Here is a 25239-nt window from a genome sequence, read left to right on the forward strand (position 1 = left end):
GCAGCCACAGAAACCCTAACTCAGACAACCCCAGTTGTCTTCACTCATGCATCCAGGGTCACGGTTCCATTTCCCAAACTCTGTAGCGTACACCCACCCAGGACTATTCCACAGAGTCCTGTGAGTGGCTCGCTCGGGGCAGTGAAGCCCTGCACCCCACTCTCCTCAGGGATCCACGGTGATACATTATAGCTAATGCATCCATCCTAGCCCGCAGCCTTCATCACGTGACCCATGCCTTATTTATGTTTCCTCAGTGGATGATAACCAGCTATTGCCAGCAGGGCTTCAGTGAATATTCTTCCCCAGGTCTTCGCAGGCTTACATGTTTTTTTTTTTTTAATTCTGAATTGACTTTTAGGTAATCATCTCGCTGGTTGCAGTAAGAAAAAGATACTCAGTAAAACTTAAAATATTTATTAGTACGAATCATACAGATGGGTTAAAACCAAAAGCAAATGATAGAAATGAGCACAGGGGAGAAGCTTTACCACAGAACAGAGGATATGACGCGAAGGTCCTAGGTGTCTGGGGAGGGATCGTCTACGTGTAAAACCTGGGTCCAGCCCAAGTGGAAACCCTTCACCAAAACACCAGGAAGGGTGGCAGTCCTTGTACGGCGTGACTGCCGGGTCACTGGGTGTCCCAATGATGGTGAAAGGCATGATCAGGTCTGAACACAGCCAGAGCTCTTGGCCGGTGCTGGCTTCTTACTCCCTGCCCTGAACGCCGCTGCAGAGCGGCAAGGAGGAACGCCTATACAGACCATGGTCCTTAATGGCAGAGGAAACATTTCCGTCCTCCAACCCTCCCTCGGGAAAGAGAGGGATTCCCACTGGGCACAGCCCTTACTGTTGGCTAGGATGCAGGTTAGTCTGCAAGGCAACATCATATTCAGTACCCTAATGTACCATTTTTTTAACTAAAAAAAAATGGCAAGTCGATTCTGTACCTATATAAAACATTTGCACGACTCTACTGCTGTCCTTAGGGGTTTCTGCGGAGAAAGCGTCCCTCACTTACAGACACAAGGTCATGAGCCAACCCAGACACTCTGAAATGGATTACATGTAGGTGTAGCCAGCATCCATCATATTTACACATATACAAACCTGCCACGTGGGAGAGGAAAGAAAATGAGGTTTGGGAAGGAAATTTTGGGAACCATGATAAGGATCCTAGATCCTGTGTCTGAAGCAATTGTAGGTCTTTGCATATGTTTCTATGATTAAAGGTTATCTGTTGAAACAACCCAAAAGGAATCCCAGGCCAAGGGGAGAAAGGCACCAAAGGCCACAGCATCTACCTGCAGAGAAGGCCCAAGATGGTTGGGAATGTTTGTGTCCCCAAGTGCCACATGCTCACTTTGTTGGTGGCGGTGACACATAGGTATACTTAGCGTCTGCCTGGCTTTGACATAAGTGGCTCTGCAGCCTGGGAAGAGCGAGGTTTCATTCTCTTATGTGCTTCTCCAGTATACTCAGGGTGGCTCACGGTCAAGGGGAAGCCCAGTCAGACTGCAAAGCCTCTCCTAAGTCATGACATTCTCTTCTGGGAACAGTACCATCTCCGCTTGGAAATCTAGACAATCAACAAGACAAATGCAAGCTCCCAGGAAAAGATTCCCTAACACAGAGGAAGGTTCAAACACAAGCTTGATACTACCTGGAGAGAGGCCGTTTCAGTTCCAATTCTATTTTTTGCTTGTTTGTTTGTTTGTTTCACCTGCAGCAATTAGAGTAATGTCTTTGTCAGCACATAGAATCCTGTCAGCCAGTGATGTTGGCAACACGGGACAGGCACAGACGGTCCTTGAGAAGGCCCTGTCATGGCATACAGGAGCCGTCTGCTAACAGTGCTTGAGATGCCTGTGACGGGACACTGCAGGACACTCTTGAATCAAGACAAGGACTTTTCTATCCTCCCTATTCTTTAGTTCAATTAGCTCCCAAGCTGGGAGACGCAGGAGGAACATACAAGGAAGTCCACATCCTGGAGCTGACAACCGCGGCCTGTGCCTGGAACCTGGCTCTGTCTGCTTGGTGGCCTTTCTCTCCAAGCTGGCAAAGTTTAAAGTATTTCTTCTGATTTTATACTTTTTGGGGGTCCAGAATTTTAAGGAGGTAACATTCCTCTGGCCAGTTTGCTATAACCCACGATTGGCTGCTATTAATAGAAGTTTGCCCTACAATTTAGACTCAACATCCTCTGATTAGCTTTTTCCCTTAGACATGACACCATGGCATAGGCTCCTAGTAAAACAATGCTCCGTGAATTAATCATCTCCAGGAGGAGACGCTCATTGCTACAGAGAGGATGCAGGCTGGGTGGTACCCTGGATGCTATTTATATCCTCCACCTACCACTGCTTACATACCAAGTACTTAACTCTTTTAAACCGCCCTCCCCATCCCCAAAATCATGTCACGTTCTAGTCTGATTCGGTTGGTTTATGTATGACTATTCCTTAGAAGGACGTTCATCAATTACATGAAAAGGGACACGGATAGTAGTTTCTTTTACTTTTGCCTCTTTTGCAGAAGACCAGGTCTCAGTTTAAATGATGGTCCAGCTGTGCTTCTGATTTCCCTCAGAAAACTAATAAATGCTTAGCTCCTAAAGCCAGCTAAAGGTGAACCTTCTGTATTGCCTTTGCCTTTTGGTGGACTGGCCAGTGAAGGCCTTGGCCCTGGAGAAGTCACTGGACTCTGACTAGGTGACATGGGAAGTCAGAGGAGAACAGCACAGCAAGGTTTGTGAACAAATCTAAAGATTTCTAGTATTTCTTCAACAAAAAATGGCAACTATACCTATGACCTAGTAAATAAACCCCTCGCCGTGTGCATTTCCGAAACCAAAGGCCATGTTGTGGCAGTACAGTGAGTTTTCCAGAGTTTTCTATAATCTCTTCTCAGGGAACTTCCCTGCTCAGCTTTCTGCAGGTCTCCCAGCATGCAATGCTGCTCGCTCTCCCACAGGCAGTTAGTCCCGAGGGCAGGGTCCTTCTGTGCGCACTGGACACTGGAGAGGGCTCTGGCTTCTTCCTTCGTGCTCCATGGGCCACGGTCCTCGGGTCAGCAGCACCGCCGGCTGGTTTGCAAGGCCTGGGTCCCGAGCTTGATCCCTCCGCTGTTTCCATTTTCATGGGGATCCAAGGGTGGAATCTGGCGGCCTGCGGACAAAAAGGAAGCCGAAATTGAAGTTCTCTTATTTTAAAAGGTGGTCCTGTTCGGGTGAAGGAACTAGCGGCACTTGGGGGAGGGGCTACCTCTTTCCTCTTTTCCTTCCTGGTCTCTTTTTCCCTCCCTCCCCCCTCCCCACTCCTCTCTTCTCCCCTTCTTTTCTTTCCAGTTCTTCTACTTGACGTCACATTCCCGTTTAAAAGGTGAAGGGAATTACCAGCAGTTTCGGGGCCAGGCAAACATCCCAGGAACAGAAGGAATTCACCCGCTCTGCAAATCAACCCGTTTCTCAACCACTCAGGGCCCGCACCCTTCCCGTGGAGCCGCCCTGCTTTCAGGCCTGGACTTCAACAGTAAGAGCGAACATCTGTCTGTCCTTGCTGCCTCCCACAAAGAAGAAATGGGCTGGGAACTGCAGTCTTCATAGCATACCACCGGCCTGCTCGCCGCCGCTCACCAGCCCTACACCGCGAGGGCACTTGGCTCATTAGCCAGAAGGCCCCAGAGACGCATTTCCCAGGATGCACTGCTTTAATGTCATACACAAGCAACCTTATTTTAATAACCTCATTGAATTTTAACTTTTGTAAATAAACACAAAGTAATAAAAAAAAAACAAAGGAAAAGGGAATAACAACAGCAAACCAGCTGGGTTCTTTTGAATGGCCTGTGCTGATCTGATGGTCTCTGTGGTTATACATGTGCCACAGGCGGGACACCAAGCGTGTGGATGGACTTCACCTCGGCAGAGGTACTTTCCTAACACACAGGGAAACCTAGAAACAGCCTGCACAGGCAGCTCGCTGCTTTGATACTTCCCAACAAGTCTTATAATATCCGCTGTCATCCCCACTTTCTGTGACTTTGCTGAAGGCTATGTCAAAACCAAACGGTGCTTTTTACTATAACCCACGCATGCATTTTCCGGGGATCCTCAGCACTGTGTTCTTCCCACCGTCTCTTTCTTTCTCTCTCTCTCATTTTTCTATTCTTTGTGGAAAAAAAAGGGGGGGAAACACTAGCTCTAAAATGGAAGATTAAAACACACAAACACACAAGTGGTTGAAGGGGAAATTGTTTCCAAAGGAAAAAAAAGACTCTTGCTTTTGCTTTTATGGCAAACATATGCTCCCTGTTTAGACCAAGTGCAGAGCCAGAAGACCCAAAGGCAGAAGGCCCTTAGCATAAGAGGCGAGGTGTGATTTCAGAGGCTTTATTTTCAGAGCGCGTTGTGCAGACAGAGGGATGTAGATGTTCAATAAAACTGAAGCACAGGCATAAACCCTCTGACATCCAACTCAAGGTTAACAGCAGAAATGCCCGTGTGATACAGACAGAAGTAGAATTCTCAATATCTATGGCCACGTCTGCTATCTTGCACGGCCAATGAGCTACACAAAACTTTTGTAGGCCGTTCTCAAGAGTTCAGCAGAAACAATAGGATCTTCAGTATTATACTTCCCTCTTCGAGACATCTCCCCACTCCTAGTCACAATTGAAAGCAAGCTAAAAATAAAATTTAAAAAATGTCCTTATATTTACTACTTAGTCCACCTAAAGTAGTAAATAAAAAAAGAAAGCACCCGCTCAAAGGATCCTGCCAATAAAATACTGCCTGTTCCTCAAGCCAGTCATGTGTTCAGAGGCCCAAAGGTGTCAAGCTACACTGTTACTTAAATAAATAATATTACATAAGTATTTTAAGCTTTTGCATCTGAATTTCTTGGATAAGACTGACTAATACAAATCGGTTGACTTAAAAGATAGGAACTATTTACTGATGAATACGGGTGAATTAAAATGTTAGCATGTGAGCCAGGCAATGGTGGGGCACGCCTTTAGTCCCAGCACTAGGGAGGCAGAGGCAGACAAATCTCTGTTGCGTTCGAGGCCCTCAGTCTACAGAGCAAGTGAGTTCCAGGAAAGCCAAAGCTACCCAGAGAAACCCTGTCTTGAAAAGCCAACAACAAAAACAACAAATTAGCGTTTGTGACAACGACAACCATGTCCAACAGACACGTTCCTGCTGTCTCCTGTGAACACCAACAGCAGCTACACTGCGCTCGTCTTTCAGGCCCCCTCCTCGGGACTCCATCATGCCCTCTACATGAAGGGCCTCCAATAGAGATAAAGCACATACATGTGATGCTTATTAAAGTAATGCAGGAAGAGCGGAAACCTAGAAACAGAGTGCGCACCGTGAGCACACCAGGAGCGACGGGTGCCAGTCCGTCCACACCGCCATCCTTCCTCCACCTCTCCTGTTCTCACCTTTTCCCCAGTAGACAGCAGGCGTTGGCGCTGTCTGTGCAAACAGCCTCCTTGCCTGTGCTCAAAACCGTTGGCAACGCTTTCAAGCCAGTTGCCAAACGTGGCTGCTGAGAGCTGCCAGATTCTTTGGCCATTCATAATATCTGGAGCCTTGTGAGAATTAGATACAATGGTCCTCCTGTTAGAGCGCAGAGCCAAGTCCCGAAGGCACCCACTGAGGTTCCTGGGTGCCTGTGTGCAAGGACAAAGAGCTGCACCAAGGACGCACAGTCAGTCACAGAAGCGAGAGAGCTTGTTAAGAAAGATAAAGAGACTTTTGGGAATGAGATAGCGAGCTGGGAGAACGCGTAGGCGGAAAAGCACTGGGCCACTAGGCTCCAAACCCTTCAGACAGACATGGGCTTTTCTCCCTCTGGCTGCTTGTAGTCTAGGTGGGGGAGGGTTTGCAGCCTTTTTATTTTTATTTTTTTCCGTTTATTTATTTATTAAAGATGTCTGTCTCTTCCCCGCCACCGCCTCCCATTTCCCTCCCCCTCCCCCAATTTTCAGCCCTTTTAGATTGTTGTTGTTGACTACATTCTCTCCTAACACTACTTCTGTTGCCACACCTCCTTAATCCACAGAAGTTAGGCCTCGAGACCAGGCCCCCAACGGTCAGCTGAAACCGTAGAGAACACTGAACACTTAGCTCCCTCCCTCTCCTAACCACGTACACTGAGGACTCACCTGCAAATTAGATATATTAAGAGATTTATAAAGCAACAAGTCATAAATCTGAACGATTATAACAGCAGGTTGTGTTGGAAGTTAAAACGTGAATTCCTTTTCTGGGATTTCCATTTTGCAGTGCTTTCAGGCTATGGTTGCTACTGACACTGTGGATGAGGGAGAGTGGCTATGTTTCTCAAAGGCAAAATCAATTTCTTCGGACTTCTTCTTCTTCTTCTTCTTCTTTTTTTTTTTTTTTTTTGAGACAGGGTTTCTCTGTGGTTTTGGAGCCTGTCCTGGAACTAGCTCTTGTAGATCAGGCTGGTCTCGAACTCAGAGATCCACCTGCTTCTGCCTCCAGAGTGCTGGGATTAAAGACGTGCACCACCACCGCCCGGCTTTCAGACTTCATTTTTATCTTTGGGTAGAAAGCATTTTGAGATTAGCAAATCAGTTCAATGAGCCTGGACCAGTTATATAAAAATCCATGAGCAATTCTCCCCTCCACTATGAAAAACACGTGAGACAGTAAACTTGACAACTCCTACACACTATATATGGCCGTTACTGACAGGCATGGGACGCCGGAAACCCGTAGGGATTCCCTGCAGTATCAGGCTCCAGCCAGGGCTCAGTGGTCTTTGCATGGAAAGAAATGCCTAGGATCCATGGCCAGGAGGCATGGATGAGTCTCGAGGTTCAGTCAGAAGGGAATCCTGTTGATTTGGAGACCACACTGCTTGGGAGCATCACATAGTTCCAACCTCAAACAGGGTGGTGCTGAGGCGCACCCACTTTAAAGTGAGACAGAGAACTGAATCCCAGCAACGAGCCAAGCACCCTTGGAGAGCTGAGCAAACACCACTGTGGAAACACCACAGTGCCAGCTCCCGTGTTGTGCTCTGAGGCATTTAGGACTTGCTGGGTAAATGTTCCCAAACAAAAGAATGGTCCTGGAAAGTGGCCACGGCATTCTGCACCAAGGAGACTCCCCGCACCAAGGAGACTCCCCGCACCAAGGAGACTCCCCGCACCAAGGAGACTCCCTGGAACACAGTTCACGGGATTTATTTACCTGAACACGGAAGTGAGCTAAAACATACAGATGACATCTACACAGGCTCAGACTGTCCTCTGAAAGTTTCTGCTCCCCGTAGAGTGTCCTCCGAGGGTGCAACCTCCCCAACAAGCTGTTCTTGAACACGAACCCTAGACCAGTGTGTTTATTCTAACACGGTTTGGATTGTGTAAGATTCTCTTGGAAAGGAGTTAAAAAGACTTTTTTTCCTCCTAGTTTTCCTGAAAGTCGACAGTCCAGGAGAAAAACATGTTTTACAAACACTTCCTTTGGAATGCAAAATGTGGAAATGAATTCCAAGCCTCTGAGTTTAGGCCAGCTCGGCTAGGGCAGCTGCGCAAAGGCACACGAAGAATGGAGCAGTGTGTTCCCTACAGCTGCTCTTACTGATAAGCCCCACTTCTGCACGCTCCAGCTTCTGCCGTTCCGCAGTCGGCCCTCCTTTAACTCCATTCTCTGATGGCTCGGGTCTCTTTCCTTCCGTGTCAAATGTGTCTAGACGTTGCTATGTAACTGTAGCTGGTCTTGATTCTCTGAATCATCCAGACTGGTGCTTGATCAGGCTTGCTAGGGCTCGGCAGGACTTAAGTCTTTATAACGGCCTGGAAGCTTCTGCTTTGGGAGAGGTGGTCTTTCAGGAACACTGCTGTGGCTCACATGTGACCAGGGGTCACTTCTAGCAATTGTCCTCTGGTTACTGTAACAGAGATGATACTAGAAGACCTTTTTGTTTAGTTTCAATTTTGAGGCAGGGTCTCTTTGTAGCCCTGACTGTACTGGAACTCACTAAATAGCTCAGTCTAACCACAAACTCAGAGATCCATCTGCCTCTTCGGAAGAGCTGGGATCAAAGGCATGCACCACTCACTCCCCCGCCAACTTGATACACCATGTTTTGGGGATACCCGTGGGAGGCCTGCCTTTTTCTAAATAGAAAGGAGACGTGGATGGGGTGGGGACAGAGAAGAGGTGCAGGGAGAAAAAACTAAAAGGAGAGGAGGGAAGAGAAACTGCAGTCAGGATGCTAAATAAATAAATAATAAAAGGGAAACTTTCACCATTAGGATAAAGAGTCTGAGGTGAGGCATGAGTTTGGATTCTACAAAGGAGCAGAAGGGAAGAGGAGGCTGATGCTGCACTTGGCGAGGAAAATCTCAGAAAGCTCTGGTCCAGGATTCTGAGAGCTACACTAAGGGCCGTTGAGAAAAGTGGGAAGGAAAGAGGCAGAGAGAGCCGTGAGGAAACCCCAGGCAAGACCCGACAACTGAGCAGGGATGAGAATGTGAAAGGAGAGATCCCCAACCCCGGAAGTTAAGGTAAATCTAGGGAGCCAGGCAAGGGTAGAGGGCTTGCCCAGCATGGCTACAAAATAAACATTAGCCACAAAAACACACTGTGTTCAAATATGTCCTAACAATATCTAATACATCCTGGTTTGAAAAAAAGAAACATTTTTAAAAATGCCTAGGGAACCAAAGTTTTGGCCATGCTACAAAACAAGAGGGAGAAAGGGCCTGTTCCCATTGGCTACCAACCTAAGGACTTCAACAGCAATCCCTGTCAGAGTCCAGTGGGAGTGACTTCAATAGGAAGACTTTTGCAATGAAAAAATGAAAAGCCCCCTTCCCCTTTCCTTCCTGAAACTGATGCTTTTTCTAAAACAATTTTCTGGTTTACAGAGAAAAATGAGAAATTTAGCTCTTGCGTATCTGTCTTCTTCACCCAGCTCCTGTTGTTGATGTATTGCCTTAGTATAAAATGCCAGTTCCAAATGGTGAGCTAATATTAACCCACTATTGCTAACTACAGCCCACAGTTTTAGCATAGGGTTCTCTCCGTCATACATCCTGTGGGTTTTGATAAATGTTCAATGATGTGCTTCCCAGCATCAAATTGTCTCGCTGCCCAAAAAAATCCCCATGCCTTATTCCCTCCCTGTCCTGGTTTTTGTCAACTTGACCCATGCTAAAGGAGTCTGGGAAGAAGGGCTCTCAACTGAGAAGATGCCCCATAAGGTTGGCCTGTAGGCAAACCTATGAGTGTTTAGGGATTGATGATTGATATGCAAGAGCCCCGCCTACTGTGAAGAGAGCTATCCCTGAGCAGGTGGCCTTGAGGTGTATAAGAAAGAAAACCGAGCAAGCCAGGAGGAACAAGCCAATAAGCAGCATTCCTCCAGGCCTCTCCATCCATTTTTGTCTTCAGTCTCCTCCCTTAAGCTCCTGTCCAGACTTCCCTTCACAACAGACTGTATAGAGCGTGAAATCAACCCTTTCCTCTCCTGCCTGTTTTAGGTCATGGTGTTGATCACAGCAACAGAAACCTAACTAGGACACTCCATCAGCCTGACAACTACTGAATTGGCCTATTTACCTAACAATAATTAAATTCAAAATATTTACAGATGAGAGTAATGTTTGAGACTCCCTTTAAAGCAGTATAGGGTGGGGAGAGTAGAGACAGGGCGTGTTGGTTGTTTATGTGTTCATGATGATTCAATTGACTTGTCTTCTGTAAGTTTGACATTTTCTGTAAGAAAGTCATTTCCCAAAGTTGTCAGGAATGCACTGGTACAAAGTAGCTATGGTTAGCAATTTAACAGGCAACCTTACAAGAAAGAGAGTCTTGGAAGAATGCACTATTTATTATATTTTATACAGTTTGATTTTATGAAATCAGAATTGTATATACAGTACTCTCTAGCGTTTATTTCACGATGTGTCTTTTTAGGTCAGGAACAAGAGTCGCATCATTTTAAAGCACTGGTTTATATTAGTGTGCCATGATTTGAGAGGTAAAAAAAAAAAAAAACTATTTCTCAACTTCAGGGCAGTTTAGTCATTTCCTGTTTTCTCCTAGTGCGGATAATATTACAAGAAAACTGCTGTACAAAGTCAGGAGTCAGGGACAGCCAGACTTAAAGCTGGGAGCATGTGACTCCATGCACTGGCCTCCTACTCTCTGGCTGTGAGACACAGCAAGTCACAAGATGGAGTCCTCATAGTAACGGACAGATGGCACAGTGCCCACCTCGTGGTGAATGGAACACCGGTGAGTTACCGCACATTTTAGCTATTCCAGGCAAGGAACAAGAGCCCCACACATGGGAAGCACCACTATAGCTGGTCGCTGTATCTGTCCGTTTCTCAGGTTTTGATTCGTGGTTGGTTGCACTGTCCATCCAAACCACAGTTAGGCCTCTGATGGCGGTGTCTATAGTGAACACACACAGATTCTTGTCGTTAGTCCCTAAACAACCCGGTGTCACAACTATTTATAGAGCATTGACCATGGTTGGGATAAGTAATCCAGAGATGAGGGGGTACATGGGGGATGTGTGCTCACACACAAATGCTACAGTAGTTCAGATAGGGACTCGAGCATCTGTGGATTTTGTCCCCCGAGGGTCCTACAGCTAAACCCCATAGACATGAGGGTCAACGACACTGTGCTTCGTACAGCTGAGAATCCCTTAGAACTGCTGGGGTGAGAGTTTCCCGTAGCAGTGCCTTCTCTGCTGAATTAACTTTTTTGATGATAAAGAAGGGACTGTCCTTGGCTTTATCTTCACTGACAGCTTGCTGTGCTGTTACAAAAATTTCAAAGGTTTTGTTTTTCTTCCAAATTTCTTTAACATACTCTAAACTGAGAAAGTACGAAAGAATTACAAAACCCAGTGGACATACACTAGCCGGCACGCCGTGTAACAATGATTGCAGAACAAGATCCGTTCCATCTTTCCTGCTTTCTAATCCCCCAGCCAGGGCTGCTTTCATCTTAAGTTGATTGTGCTTTAAGAACAGCACACAGGTGGCTGGTTAGATATCAGCAGGCTTGAAAGGACATTGAGGATGGACCCCCCCCCAACCTTAAAGACCCCAGATCAGAAAGCCCAGGAACTGAAACCGCAGGACTCTGTTTGCTGGTCAAAGGGATAGGATCTGAGTCATAGCATGTGGCCCTGGGTGGGGACGCGCCCTTCTGAGATTAACAAATAATGGAGTTCTTGGTAAAGAGCAAGGACACACTGAGGTCCTCTCTCCTAAGAGTTAATTCAGATGGACCCGTCAGCCAGTCAGCCACCTGGATTGACAGGAAAATGCCCCCTCAGGAGAAGCAGTCTGTTCTAGAGGATTAGAAATGGTCAAAAGGGCTGGGTGGTGGTGGTGCAAGCTTTTTATCCCAGCACTTGGGGGGCAGAGGAGGGAAGGAAGGAAGGAAGGAAGGAAGGAAGGAAGGAAGGAAGGAAGGAAGGAAGGAAGGAAGGAAGGAAGGAAAAAATGGTAAAAAGCCTGCCTAAATACAGATGGACACAATAGACTCTTTGGCCATTCTTGTCTGTTCAAAATGCCCCACACCACCACCTAATAAAGGCTGCCCATCCTCTAACAAAGGCTGCCCATCCTCTACACTACACTCTGCAGCTCACCTGAGTGCTCTCCACTGAGTTCCCAAGGGGCCAGAGAGTCTAAGGGAGGTCGGAGAGAGCTCCTGGTGACACATTCAAAACCAAAGCATTTCTCATTTGTTCTTATACTAACAAGAAATACCCCAAAACAAAGAAGCCAAAGTCCAACGCCCTCAAAATCTCCAGGGTATTTTTCAGGAGAAAAAAAATTATAACGCCATGACAAAAAAGCACCTAATGGAAGAAGGGGTTTATTTGGGCTCCTGGTTCCAGAGGGAGAGAGTCCAGAGTAGTGGGGGAGGTGTGGCAGCAGGAGGCTGAAGCAAGAAGCCGAGAGATCACACCTCCAGACACAAACACAAAGCAGAGAGAGCAAAGATGAAGTAGGGGTGAAGCCATACATTCTTAAAGCCCGGCCTCCAGTGACACACCTCCTCCAGCGTGGCTCCACCTCCCACCTTGGGCATAACCTCCTCAACAGCGCCACCAACTGGGGGTCAAATGCTCAGACATACGAGCCTGTGGGGGACACGGCTCATTCAAGCCACCTCATTGCCCCCTTCTAAAATTATTTTCCCAAGTCTAAGTGAAGATCATGGCTTCATCTAAGAAGAGGAAAGTCTCCTCAGGCTGCTAGAGCCAGCAGTGTTGAGCGGTTTCCCTCCGCGGCTGACACCACCACTGAGCTCCTGTTTCCTCTGTCCTAAATTCATTGATCATCCCAGCTGACTGAGCATTGCCTAGACATTCCTTCTTCTAAGGAGGAAGGTGTTTGCAATGTTAACTTGCTTGAAACATGAGTGCATTGGGACTTTCCACTGCATTGGGAATATCACATCCATTCTTCCCTGCAAGGCCCGTCTCCAGCTCCCATCTCCCACTGCCGCCCCCAGCTGATCCCACACGTCCGTTTCTATTTCTAGGACTTAACTACCGCTGTCCCGGGTTAATCTTCTTCAGAGCACGTATTGGGTCCTCCCTTTTCAGCCTCAGATTACCTGTGTCCTTAGGGAGGCGGTCTTCGCCAGCCTCCAGTCCCTACCTGTCATTCTTACCGTCCTCGCCCTTGGGTTTCCCAGCACTGCCATCAGTGTCTGTTGCTCACCACGAGGTCTGGCAGGACTGCAAGTTCATAAAAGCGTACACTGTGTATTTTCTGAGTAGACGAAACAAGAGATCCTAGACGTGTCCAATTCATTGGTGTTATTCAAACTTAAGTCACCACAGAAAAGTAATTAGATTTTTTTTTTTTGATCTGGTGAGTCCATGAAAATGTTACTTTCTAGAACATTCTGAGATGAGGTCGAGATCTAAACTCAAACTGTGAGTTTAGCTCTATATTGTTGGCTTGTGTCAGCTCCATGAAGAATGTGGAAAGAAACTGCTGCTGGAGACCTTACACATTGATATAGCCATTTGGAGAATCACGCGGAGACGGAACACACATGTCAAGACTGCGAAAGAGACCAGGAATAAGCTCACGTGCAAGGTTAGGGAGAACTAGAACGGATGAAAGGTTCGTGGAGGGAGAATTCGATGGAAGGAGGAGGTAGGGCCTCCTCTGTGGCCCAGGGTCAGCGACTGATAAGAAGGAGAGTTGAAGTCCCAGCCCCTCGATCCTGGATTTCCTCCCACATCTAGAGAGAGCATTGTGCAGTGCCCCCGGAAGGCATCCACATCTGTTATTGTGGGTTTTTAACACTGCAAAAAGCTGAGCAACAACAGAATAATCTTTGTGTTTTCTTATACCAGTTTTTTAAAATCAAGTGTACAATTATTTTCTTAGCCAAGAAAAAAATATGAACAGCCCCTGGGTAAATGTGAAGCAGAGAATGAACCCGACACAGCAGCGTCAAGTAGGTCTGAAGATGGGCCCTAGAGGAGAGCAGCCTGGAAGAACAGACGCCAGGGGATATAGCATCACAGAACAGATGGACCAACCAGGCCAGAACAGCGGCAAGGTCCCTTTCCAGGACAGCTGTGGTCTTCAAAAGACAGAACATTTTGGTGAGCAAAGTTTGCAGTTAGAAAATGTATTGGCGTATGCTCACAGAACACAGTTGTCTCATTTCTGGTTTATGAACACCATGGGAATACAAAAGAAGTGCGTTTGTCTCTTCATCCACGTCGGTGTGAAGCGATTTGGTTTAAGCACACTTTTGAAAGAGGCTGTTATTCTCGCGCCTGTTCCTGGTTTCTATTGCATCTTTTCTCCCGGGCATGTTTGTCTCCGCAACATCGCTCTGAGAGCACAGGTGTCAGCAGTCTCCAGCTCTATTTTAAGCTGGGGTAGGAGCGCCCGTAATATAAGTAGGAACCGTGAGAAGGGAAGACATGAACTGTCTGCTGCAGTACGCTCAGGTGTCGTTTGAAATTCTGTTTTAAATTAACCTGTAACGTGGCTCTAAAACCCCATTTTGAAGCAATTCACCCGAAAGAGTAGCAAAAGGAAGGCATCCGAGCTCACAGAAATGGGGTTGGAAGAGGCTGAGGTAAAAGTAGGTGTGTAGAGATAATACACAGACTGACAGATGGATCGAGAGAGACAGATATACAAGGACGGGGTGGACAGAGATAGATGGTTAGGACAAACGGAAAGAGATGGAAAATAGACAGACAGGTGGACGGTGACAGCTAGAAGTATAGCTGGATAGACACTGATACATAGCTACAGACAACAGAAGCAAGTGGAATAGGCATATAGATCAGAGGTGAGGGACAGACAGATAATGGATGTAGATATGATGGATGTGTCTACAAGCTTTCTTTGCCAAGTGTCTATAACTAGAGGATAATACACAGATGCAAACATCTGCTCATTTAACATGGAAGAAGAAGAGACACGGGCTTATGTAGGACTTGCTCTGCAGCCGAAATTACTCCATGTTTAAGCAAAAGACTGTTTTTCTAAACGAAGCCGACCACTAGAATATGAGTAACTAATTATTCAAAGCCCACATCACTGTGAACCATGAAGACCCCTGGCATGAAAAGGGATTTATCGTGGCCGAGTTATACAAAGAAATCGTTCTGAGATGTTAATACTCTTTTGAGGTCTTGATTTGACTTTTATCAAGCTCAGAGAGTACCCCCATGGAGAAATTGGGAGGTAAATTTGAGGCACATGATAAAAAGAAATAAAACAGAACTTCCTGTCTGTTGCCTGCCTTGCCTTGGCTGAAGCCCACACAGGTGACCTGGCTCTACAGAACACAAGGAGCTGGAAATCGGAGGCATTGGGGTAACGAAATAGGCTAGCTCAGTGAAACTGCCTGCAGATGGTTGGGTTGGCTTGTGATTGCCATCCCAGTGCTTCTGGAGGCTGAGGGAGGAGCATTGCTCCAAGTTCAAGAACAACCTGGGCTACACAGTGAAACCCTATGTCAAAACAAATAAAAAGAAATATAAAGCAAACAAAACACTTCTGAAAAGAAAATGTCTAGTAAGTGAGCATACCAGAAAAGCCTAACAGCACTGGCAAAGAATCAGATCACTCTAGGGCACTAAAGGGCCCAAAGTAGGAAGTTCAAATCAAACCTCTCCAGGTCTCTCAGAGGCACACAGGTACGGAGAGCATGTGCTCCTACAGCTCCATCACAAGAAGAAGGGGAGCCATGAGAACATGAGGTGCCCAACACCAAATCACAGCTCCAGCAAGCTGGAGATTAGCCATTCAGCACAATGAGCTCGAGGTTTCTCCGTAGCAAGTATAAATAGCATCAGGAGGGGGATGGAAGGAAAGACAGCAGGGACATTGTGGTGACAGGGCCCAGGGCTGTTGGGGATCATCATCCTTTTGCACATTTTCTTTTGCACACTTTGCCACAGTGGACACAATCCAGGTTAGAGTTCTCCATTGCCTAGGAGTCCTCTAGGCCAACACAAACAAACCAAAGTTTCTCTGTTGTTTGTTCTCAGTATCCAGAGTCATGGACTGGAACCAGAAGAATGGAAATCAGCTCTGTCCTGGAAGCCACTGGCCTTGAGTTTAACAAAAGCCGCCTCAGGTGCAGGAGAAAGCTAGTGTGTAGGAATTGCCCAGAGTCGGGGCATCTGAGGAGAGCTGATAACTGAAAAGCATTCTGATCCTCCCACAGAGAGTTCCCAGGCCTTGCAATGGTAACATCTCACTGAATATGGAGACTTCTCCCATCCTCGGATAACACACTGATGAACTTCTGGGGCTTTCAACAGTTCCTGGACCTGTGGGTCAGCAGGCATTTCTCCGAACACGTGTCATGGCCAGAGTTTATGACGGAGAGATCTGTTATGCTTGAACCCTCCCAGCGGCAGACAGATGTGTCAGCGTAGCCATCCAAGGTAAAACAGCTGAGGTTATACAGCCGCTCAAGGGAAAACACCACAATGACAGAGAGGGACAACATGACCCAGAGCTGGCTGACCTGGAGCTCTCACTTGTCATGAACAAAAGTAAAGAAACTAACACAGTCTTCACAGAGGAAGCCTCAGGTCACATGAGAGGGAAACATGTTTTGTGAACAATTATTTGACAAAATAAATCACGAGAGGGATCCCTCACTTTGTTTGCGTAGCCATCTGATTTAATGGAAGGACTTCCACCACACCATCATCTACTTCATCTCTGCCATCAAAATACTAAATAAACGCCACAGCATATAATTTTTTTGTTGTAAGTGTAATTACAAATGTAATAACAAGTATATATTCTGTTCTTGGCATGATTGTCATTTTCATCCCCAAAACAAGAGGAAGAGAACAAGGCACAGAATTAGAGACCTTTAGATGTCTGAGACGAAGCAGTTTCTCTTAAAAATGGCTGTATAAACAAGCCTGGAACAATGGCAGTATCAGTGGAAATGGGGAAACACCCCTAAAGGAGGAACTACAATTAATGCCCCTGGGGGAAGGAGAATCGCCTACCCCAGGGATGAGCTCACCTACTGACTGTCCCATGACCCCATGACGAGTGGTCAGCCTTGAAACCATATACACACCACCAACAAAAATGGACTCAGTGGGTTGTATTTACATGCTTGGGCATACATATACATACATATACGTACCATATGGAAGAAAAATAATCAAGGAAAAAGAGGCTATCAACTTGAGAATGGTGGGGGACTCAGGAGAGAGTGGAAGGAAGAGCACCCCAGAGAAGCTGGAGGGAGGAAGAGGGGGAAGGGGGTGACATAATTCGATTTCAATTAAAAATCCATTTTTAAAAAGATAAAATGAAAGCCAACCATCACACTCCTTAAAAAGAAATAAAAGACACAAAAGAGGTGAGTGTAAATATGCTCGTAGTCATAGGGGCTCCCAGGGTGAGTTTCAATCACATTTTCAGGGCTTGTTGACAGCACCCAATAAATTCAAAGGTTCATGTTTGACTCCCAAAGCAGAGCCATGCAAGCGAAATTAGGCTGAAAATACAAACGTGACACTTACTGATTCCTTGAAAGAGCTCCTCGATATTAATGGCGTTCTTCGCACTTGTTTCCACCACGATGGCACCTATGGAGTCAGCATATTCCTTAGCATCCTTCAGGGGCACCTCCCTGGAAAAGAGGTCAAGCCCGTCAACAAACGAATGCTTGCTTGTGAACCATGAATACTCAAGGAAGCAGAGAAACACCCCTCGTGGAAACAGCACCTTGGCTTTCCTACAGGATGGTAACTTCACCATTCATCAGGGACTGAAGACCTATGGGGGGGGCACCTTAGAAACTGGTCTTTAAGAGGATTAAGCTAGAGAGTTGGGATCAATGAAAGACTGAATTCAACCCCACTTCTGCCTCTTTGCCCTTTCCCCTGTGAAGATAGGAGCTCTCCTTCCCATGGGCCAACACAATGCAAACACTTTCTTGGAATCGAAACCATCAGACTTGCCAGTGATACTGAAAGGTGCCTTGATACTGAATTTCCCAGGCTCCAAATTTGTGAGTCTGTCTATCTTGCACAAACCATCCAGCCAGTGGTATTCTGTTACAGACTATGGCAGGCTAGTTTCAACCTTTCTTTTCTATAACATGACTCAACATTAACAATATACTGTGTGTGCACTAGTGTATAGCTTTTGACATATGTCACATATGACAGTTTTGACACAACTGAAGGTTCAACATCCATGTACGCAAGTAATGGCGGCTAAAAAAAAAATACACCAAACGACTTCCTAAATGATGGCTGTACAACAAGCTATTGACACAGTGAAAATGAATGAGGAAGGCTTCTAGAGGCTCCTACGTTTGAATGCTCGGTCCCCAGTTGGTGGGACTCTTTGGAAAGGATCAGGAGGTGTGGCCTTGTTAGAGGAGGTGTGTCACTGGGGGCAGGCTTTGGGGTTTCAAAAGGTGACATTCGCTGTGAACTCTCTTGCTTTCTGTTTGCAGACCAAGAGATGAGCTCTCAGCTACTCCGGCACCGTCATGGACTCTGACCCTCTGGAACTACAAGCCTAATTAAACACTTCCTTTTACAAGTTGCCTTTGGTCACGGTGCTTTATGAGAGCGATAGGAAAGCAATGAACACATACAGCATTTACATCACACTCATATAAATACTCCGGAGATGATTTAACATGCCAGGGAGGGGAGGTGGCTACTAAGGGGCTGGAGCACCTGTGGACTCTGGAGCCTGCTGAGCTCCAAAAACTAACCCCAGAGGACACTAAGAGACAGCACAAACATAAAATCCGACATGATCTGATGGTCGGCAATGAAAATCTTGTGACCATGACGCACCTTGGCATGTCCAAACCTTAACCTTTCATAGACGTTTCTTACCAGAGCTTCAGGGCATAGCAATCTAAAAAGGAAGTAACTGATCTGTTTTCAGTGTGAAGATACCTTGGTAGCTCCCAAGATAAAGACAACAGTTCTTAGTCTCCAAACTCTGTGTGCTTACTTAGTGAATGTTTAATGAGTGGCTGTTGAATCCAGGCCTTCCTCCGGGGGCTAGGGCAGATTTGCTTTAAGGATCTGCATGTTAGACCGGAGACAAAACACATCCATGGACATTTGAATTCACACTGCAACACCACACTTGAGGAGTTGGGGGAGGGGGGGTGGAGCACGGTCCATGTAGAGGGGAATCAGGGAACTCTTCTTGGAGTGTGACCATGAAGGCCCAGAAAAGGGAGTGTGTACACATTTCCTGATATTCTTAAGGACAGATTCCATATCCAGTACTGCCTGGGTGACTTGGTGCTCACACATGAATGGCAGAGTAGGAAGGACAAAAGGAGGTCAGAATGACTGGTGCTGAGACAAAGGGAGTCCAGCGGAACTGGAGCAGGGAGGGAGGAAGGCACACCGTGCCTGCTTTGTGTCCAGTGAATTTTGAAGGACAGAAAGAGATAGGGATACCGCTACAATTATGGAAAACACAACGCAGAAAATGGGTTAGGGACTAGGGAGTTAGAAAGAAGAATCTGGAAGCTCTTCTACTGCTGGAAGCAAGAGATATTGTACTGGAATAAAGTGACAGCAGAAAAGAAGTGAGAGGAGGCAGGAAGCAGACCCCGGGAATTCATCTCCTCCCCTCTTCTCCCCTCCTTCACACAACAGGTGTGAGAAGTTGTCCGGGAATGTGTATATCGGGACTCATATTCCTTATGAAGTCTGTCTAAGTTTGCTTCTATCACCTTGACCAGAGCAACTTGGGGGAGGGAGGAAAGGGCTTGCTTGGCTCCCATGTCCCAGTCCTAGTCTACCCGTGAGGGAAGTCTGGCCAAGAGCTGAAGCAGAGGCCATGGAGGGGTGCTGCTGACGAGCCTGCTCCCCGTGGCTGTCTTATACCTCTCAGTGGGCTGGGCCCTCAGACATCAATCATCAATCAAGAAAATCCCCTATATAGACTTGCTTACAGACCAATCAGTTACAGGCACTTTCTCCATGCTGAACTTCCTCTTCCCAGATGTCCCTAGCTTCTGTCAAGTGGACAAAAGCAAACAAAACACCTGCCACCAACAACAACGAGGACAAGTCCCAAACATAAGACAGGAAAACTTCCCAGGTCCTAGCTGTAGAAGGGTCCAACTAGAACCTGCCACACTAAAAGCAGTTGTCCCAAGACTAAGTCAGACAGAAGACACTTCCTAGGTTTATCCTTCGGAGTGGTCACTTCCTAGGTTTTCCTTACTAGAGTCACTGAAGCATCCGCTTAGCTGTCCCTACCCGAGGAGCTTCTGGCCTCCGAAGTTTTTGTTGGCAAGTTCTTTGCATGTGGAAGATTCCTGAGGGTGTTTGGTTTAGCATGTTAGCCTATTTCTAAATTTCATCCTGAAGTCTTTATTAACCCATATACAGAGACAGGGCACCTCTGCCTGAAGGAGAGGCAGTTAACTCTGCTACCTGCGCCCGTCTCTCTGTGCATGAGTTGGGGCAGATGGCAATCACACAACGCTTCAGAGAACCCACTGGAGAGATTGCACACAGTAGCATTGCCTCCTCAACTTTGCTATTGTCCAACTGTGCCACAAGGCAGTAAGGTTTCTGCCAGGATTAAGGTAAAGACAAGGCAGTCACTGTGTGTGACATAATCCGAAATAGGACAACGGTAAACTGAGTACAGTCAGTTCTTCCGGGCCTCGAAATGGAGAGAAAGCAAAGGCAACTTCAAGCTCCTTGCATGCTTAGAATGGGTTTCCTTGAATAAATAGCCAGTCCAGGCTGTCACTACTGATGAGAAATGCAGGGGAGGGGGTGGCATCCTAGTCCCTTGCACAAGTCCCCTAACCGTGCAAACACACACCATGCAACCTGCATGCTGTTCTTCCCATCACTATCACAGGCAAAGACTACGCGGCACACTCAAGCTATCTCAGACTATCAAACACAGGAGTCAAGACGGTATGGGGGGAGGGGTGCACGCCATGCTCTGGCCAAAAGAAATTATGCATGCTTCACAGTCGTCTTCGTGTGTTCACACATCTGAAGTTTGTCCACAGACACTGAACTGTAGCCTAGTTTGCCTTGCAAGCAACCTGTAGCCTGGTGTGATAAGAAGCATCAGAGTCTCGGCCAGTCACAATTGAGCCGCGTGTGACCGAGACAGATATGAGAAGTAGCCAATCAGCTGTCTGTCTACCCCACTTTCGCTTTTATATCTCATTTCCTTTTCTCTGGCTCTAAGTAGAACCTGATTGGCTGGACCTTTTGAGAATGGGATTGCTGCCTGATCCAAGAACTTAAAAAAAGAAATCAAATTAAGATCTATTAAAACAAGATTTGCTGGTGTATGTGGGGACGTGCTGGTCCATGTTGCTGGGGATAAAACCCAGGATCTCATAAATGCTAGGCTTCACCACTAACTACACCCCTGGCATGTAGTTTTTGTTTTATTTATGTATGATGATGTATGTATGGCATGGCATCCCTGTGGAGGTGAGACCAACTTTGGCGAGTTGTTTTTTCCCTTCCACAATGCAGGTGAGGATTTGTAGGCCAGAGGACGTCCCGCCAGAATAAACAAAGAAGGATCAACCGCTCTTGAGCCTGCCAGAATGTGTTCTTTACCGTGCTTAATAAAAAGTATAGGTTGACAAGATGTCTAACTGCGGAAAGGTGCTTGCCACCAAGCCTGAGCTCACTTCCCAGAGCTACACAGAAGAGGGGGAGACTCAATTCCTTCTATGGAAGCACCATGATATTTGTATGAGCACACACACATACACACACACACACAAAAATAAATTACTTTTTAATATAAAAAAATTAAAAGTACACTTGTGTTCTTTGCCTGGAGTTCCCAACATAGAGGTCCCCAAATTGGCAAGTATCAGAGTGATAAGACTGTCTCTTATTTATGAAGCGCTCCAGCTGGCCACACAGAATTTGATATTGTGGGGACTATACATAGCTGCAGAATTTGGCTGGTTCCCCAAGAAACCACTCTGAAGTTAGAGACAGACTTCTAGCCACACCCCCAACCTGAACTGTGGATTTAACCAATCACGACTCAATGGTGAAGTCTGCAGCAAACGAACAGGAGGCCTGGGGAGCTACTGCCAGAGTGGGAACCCCCAAAAAATGCCATAAGCTCCTCCCTGGCCCTCAGAACAAGACCTATGCGTCTCTCCATTTGACTGTTCAGAGTTTGCAGTCTTCATAACTGAGCTATAATTCTGAGTAAGTGCTTTCCTGTGTTCTTTCTAGCAGGTATCATGAGGGAGGTCATGGGAGCCCTGTAATTTACAGTCTGCTGGGGCAAAATGGTGGGTAATTTGGGGGTACTGGAGACTCACAGCTGGAGTCTGAACTAGGGCATAACGTGGTCCTGAGCCTCTCAGTGAGTGGACTTCTTACCAATCTTGGTCTCTGTCAGAACGGAACAGAACTGCAAGGTACTAGCTGCTGTCAGAAGAGTGTCATGGACAGCCTGGGAGAAGATCATTGGCAAGGTGACGACATACTTAGTCCTGTGCAGTGGTGCATACACGGGGACTCCTCAGCTCTGTTTCAGGGGTAGACATGGCACACGCTGAAAAGTTGCTACGACCAGCCTTCTGTAATTATGACTGTGAAGGGCTATAATATGCTCTGTGTGTGTGTGTGTGTGTATATATATATATATATATGCACATGGGTGTTTTGCCTGCATGTGTGTGCACATGGGTGTTTTGTCTGTGCACCTCAGACTTGTCTGGTGCCCAAAGCGCCAGAAGAGATCCATGTATCCCCTGGAATGAAACTGGAATGAAAGATGGTTGTGAGCTGCCATGTGAGTACTGGGAAATGAATGTGGGTCCTCCAAAAGAGCAGCAACTGCTATTAACCACTGAGTCACCCAGCCCTGATGTCCAGTGTTTCGGTAACTCTTCAACAAATACTGAGTATCTGCTATATGTTGGGCATTGTGATGGGCATTGAAGCAGCTAACTGAAACTAGCTCGACGCGGTCAAGATGCAAACAGGCAGTTGACTTTGATGGCAACGCTACCTTTAGAATTTCTAGTCCATGCTACATACAGAATCACTGAGAAGTTACAAGCCAGAAAGTATCGATAGGATACCCTTCTTCACCCTCTTTCCAAGAAGATCATATTCTGTGCGCCCCTTCAATGTTGGCATTCCTCAGGGGTTCTGGGGAGACTATTTAGGTCCACAGCTTTCAAAACAGCCGGGGCGAGCCAGCTGGAGGATGAAGGCTGGAATTCTAAGACTAAGGACCAGGTTCCAGGCTTCATAGACCTGTGGGAAGCAGGCAGGGCCGGGGAAGGAGAAAAGGCAGAGGCTGTGGAGGCTGGGGATCCAGAATGACACATCTGGAACAGCTGGCTTTCAACATTCCTCACTGCTTGCCTCTTTATTTAGTAACTGCCTAGCTATCAGACCTGAATTCCAGGACGGACTCTTCTGTCAATCATTGTCAGAATATATCAGGAGTCTGTCGCATCCACCGCCGAGCCCGGTGAGCTCCTGAGCTGGGGAGAACAAGGCTCCACGTCCACTCAGCTCCCGGTTCTTCCCCAACAGTGGGTAAGGGTGCGGCAGGATCCAGCCCATTTCGGACAGCAAAGGTTCTAGCATGATTCTTTCTTGTCCCTGAGTGACCAGACCTGGACTTGACAGATATTCCTCAGAGTAACTACAATCAGAGTATCTTCTCACTAGACTTTAAGTGGGAGCCTGAAATGCTTAAACTAGAAAGATTAGTGACACTTATTTTTTTTTCTTTAGTTTTTGAGGTGAGGCTCCTGACATGTAGCCCAGGCAAGCCTGGGACTGAATATGTAAGCCAGACTAGGCTGGCTTTTAATTAGTGCCAATCTTTCTGCCTGACACTTCCATCTGCCATTACCAGTATGTACCACCATGCCTGGGAAAAAGATTTCAAAACAAAACAACGCCAGAAAGTTTGCATTTGAGTGGAAGGGTCCAGCCTCAGCTAAGCCAGTCCCCGTCTCAAACAAACAACAGCAAAAGACCCAAAGCAAATAAACGAAAATGCCTAGGGAATGAAGAAATCAGAGCTATGAGAGATTATTTTAAAGGGAAACAAAATTGCTTGGCTTTTTAAGAAATTCTCAGGTGATTTTGGCTGTAGTGGCACACCGGCCAGACAGAACCATGGTTTTGTTCTAGCGCAGGTATGCTCACTGCGGGTGATACTTCAGATGTGGTCAGTGAACAGCTCTTAATGCCAGACAGCAAATCCCTTCAGCTTCCATCCCCAGTAAGAGGAGGAAGTCAGAAGGGACCATGAGGACCTAACAGGAAGTGTGGTCATTGCTGAGGCCACCTAGAAACTCAGGAAGGTACAAATCGGCCAGTCCTTCCAAGTGGACTGGGAAGAGGTTTCTGGGGTGAAGGTAACACCAAAAGGGAGGCTCCTTGAGGGCCCAGCTCTGGATTTATCAGCCTGGGTGTTATCAAGTTCTGGACAGCAGCCAGCTCTGTGTCCTTGGACTCAGACAGAAAGCCCTGAGTTGCTCACTTGTGCTGGGAGACTTCTCAGCAGGGGACAGAGATCAGGAACACAGTGTTCCCACCGCTCTAGAGTTACAACCGGCCTGCGCTGCCCGATAGGGGGTCTTTGTTTTGTTGAGCAAGGGTGTTACCCAGCAACGTGGCAACTGACTCACTAGCTTCAGGAATATTCAAGTACCCAGGGGCCTCCTCCCCCAACACCAGGGGGTCAGTGAGGAGGGGTCCGTTCCACGGGTCTCAGCCAGGACAATACACCGTGTTTCTGAGGAGTCTGTGGGAGACTGAGTGAACGGAGCCTTCAGGAAGGGCACCATTCCAGCTACAGGTTTTAGGACAGAGGTGCTTCTGCCAGCAAAATTCAAGTACCCAGATGAGCAGGTGAGCAGGCCCAGGCATCAAGCATTGCTCAAGGAGCAAGGAAGGGTAACCGCTTGCTTATCCCTGAAGCCTTATTCCCATGCTTGTTCATTTGACCAGACCTTACAGTGTCGAGTGCAGCGCCCTGGTGCTATGAAATGCTCGCACTATTACATCAGCATCTCTGGAATAAATAACCATGAGGCTGTCTCAGCAACTGCGACAACACGATGTCACCTTCTTACAGAATTTTCAGAAGATAGAATTCAAACACCAGGAAGGCTCCTCATCCTGACCAGTAGGGGACAGGCAAGTAGGGGACACAACAGCGTGTTAGCCATCCGCTAAGAACATTCATTTCAGTAAATGGCCCCACAAATAAAACAGTCACATTTTGTATGGTTTTCTTTAAGAAACCTTACACTAATACTGAGCAATTATTTTATTTATGGGTGGCAAGTAACTTTTCATGAGCCAAGATGTTTTTTTCTGCAATATTCTTATACATCTTCCCTTCCTAGTTGGTTACTGGTGTTGTCTTTTTTTTTCTTATTGATTGGTAAATGTTCTTCACATATTAGGAAACTTAGCCTTCTGTCAAATATTTTCCATAGTTTTTTCAACATGTCATATTTAGGTCTTGTGGCATTTTTTTTCTGATAACTTTTTTGTGTGGTCAGTCTTTTTTTAAAAAATTATTTGTGTGTGTGTGTACTGCCTGAGTATATTATGTGCCCTGGAGGCATGAAGGGGTCAGGTTCTCCTGGAACAGCAGACTGTGAGCTGCCACGTGGGTGCTGGGAACTGAACCCAGGTTCTCCACA

The 25239-nt window shown here is 46.7% G+C and overlaps 1 protein-coding gene across 1 annotated transcript in view; it reads right to left on the minus strand.

The window, feature by feature from the left end:
• Positions 1-401: 401 nt before the first annotated feature.
• Rab31 (RAB31, member RAS oncogene family) overlaps positions 402-25239 on the minus strand; it is a 120670-nt gene continuing 95832 nt past the window's right edge. Inside the window, exons 6-7 of the mRNA XM_050153521.1 lie at positions 17075-17184; positions 402-3172 (exon numbers count right to left, since the gene is read on the minus strand). Coding sequence (XP_050009478.1) covers positions 3075-3172; positions 17075-17184 — 208 coding nt within the window. The 3' untranslated portion in view covers positions 402-3074. The remainder of the gene's footprint in view (positions 3173-17074; positions 17185-25239) is intronic.

Source organism: Alexandromys fortis, unplaced genomic scaffold (assembly GCF_014885135.2).
Source record: "Alexandromys fortis isolate MF-2015 unplaced genomic scaffold, M_Fortis_MF-2015_v1.1 scaffold_61, whole genome shotgun sequence".
Lineage (NCBI taxonomy): Eukaryota > Metazoa > Chordata > Mammalia > Rodentia > Cricetidae > Alexandromys > Alexandromys fortis.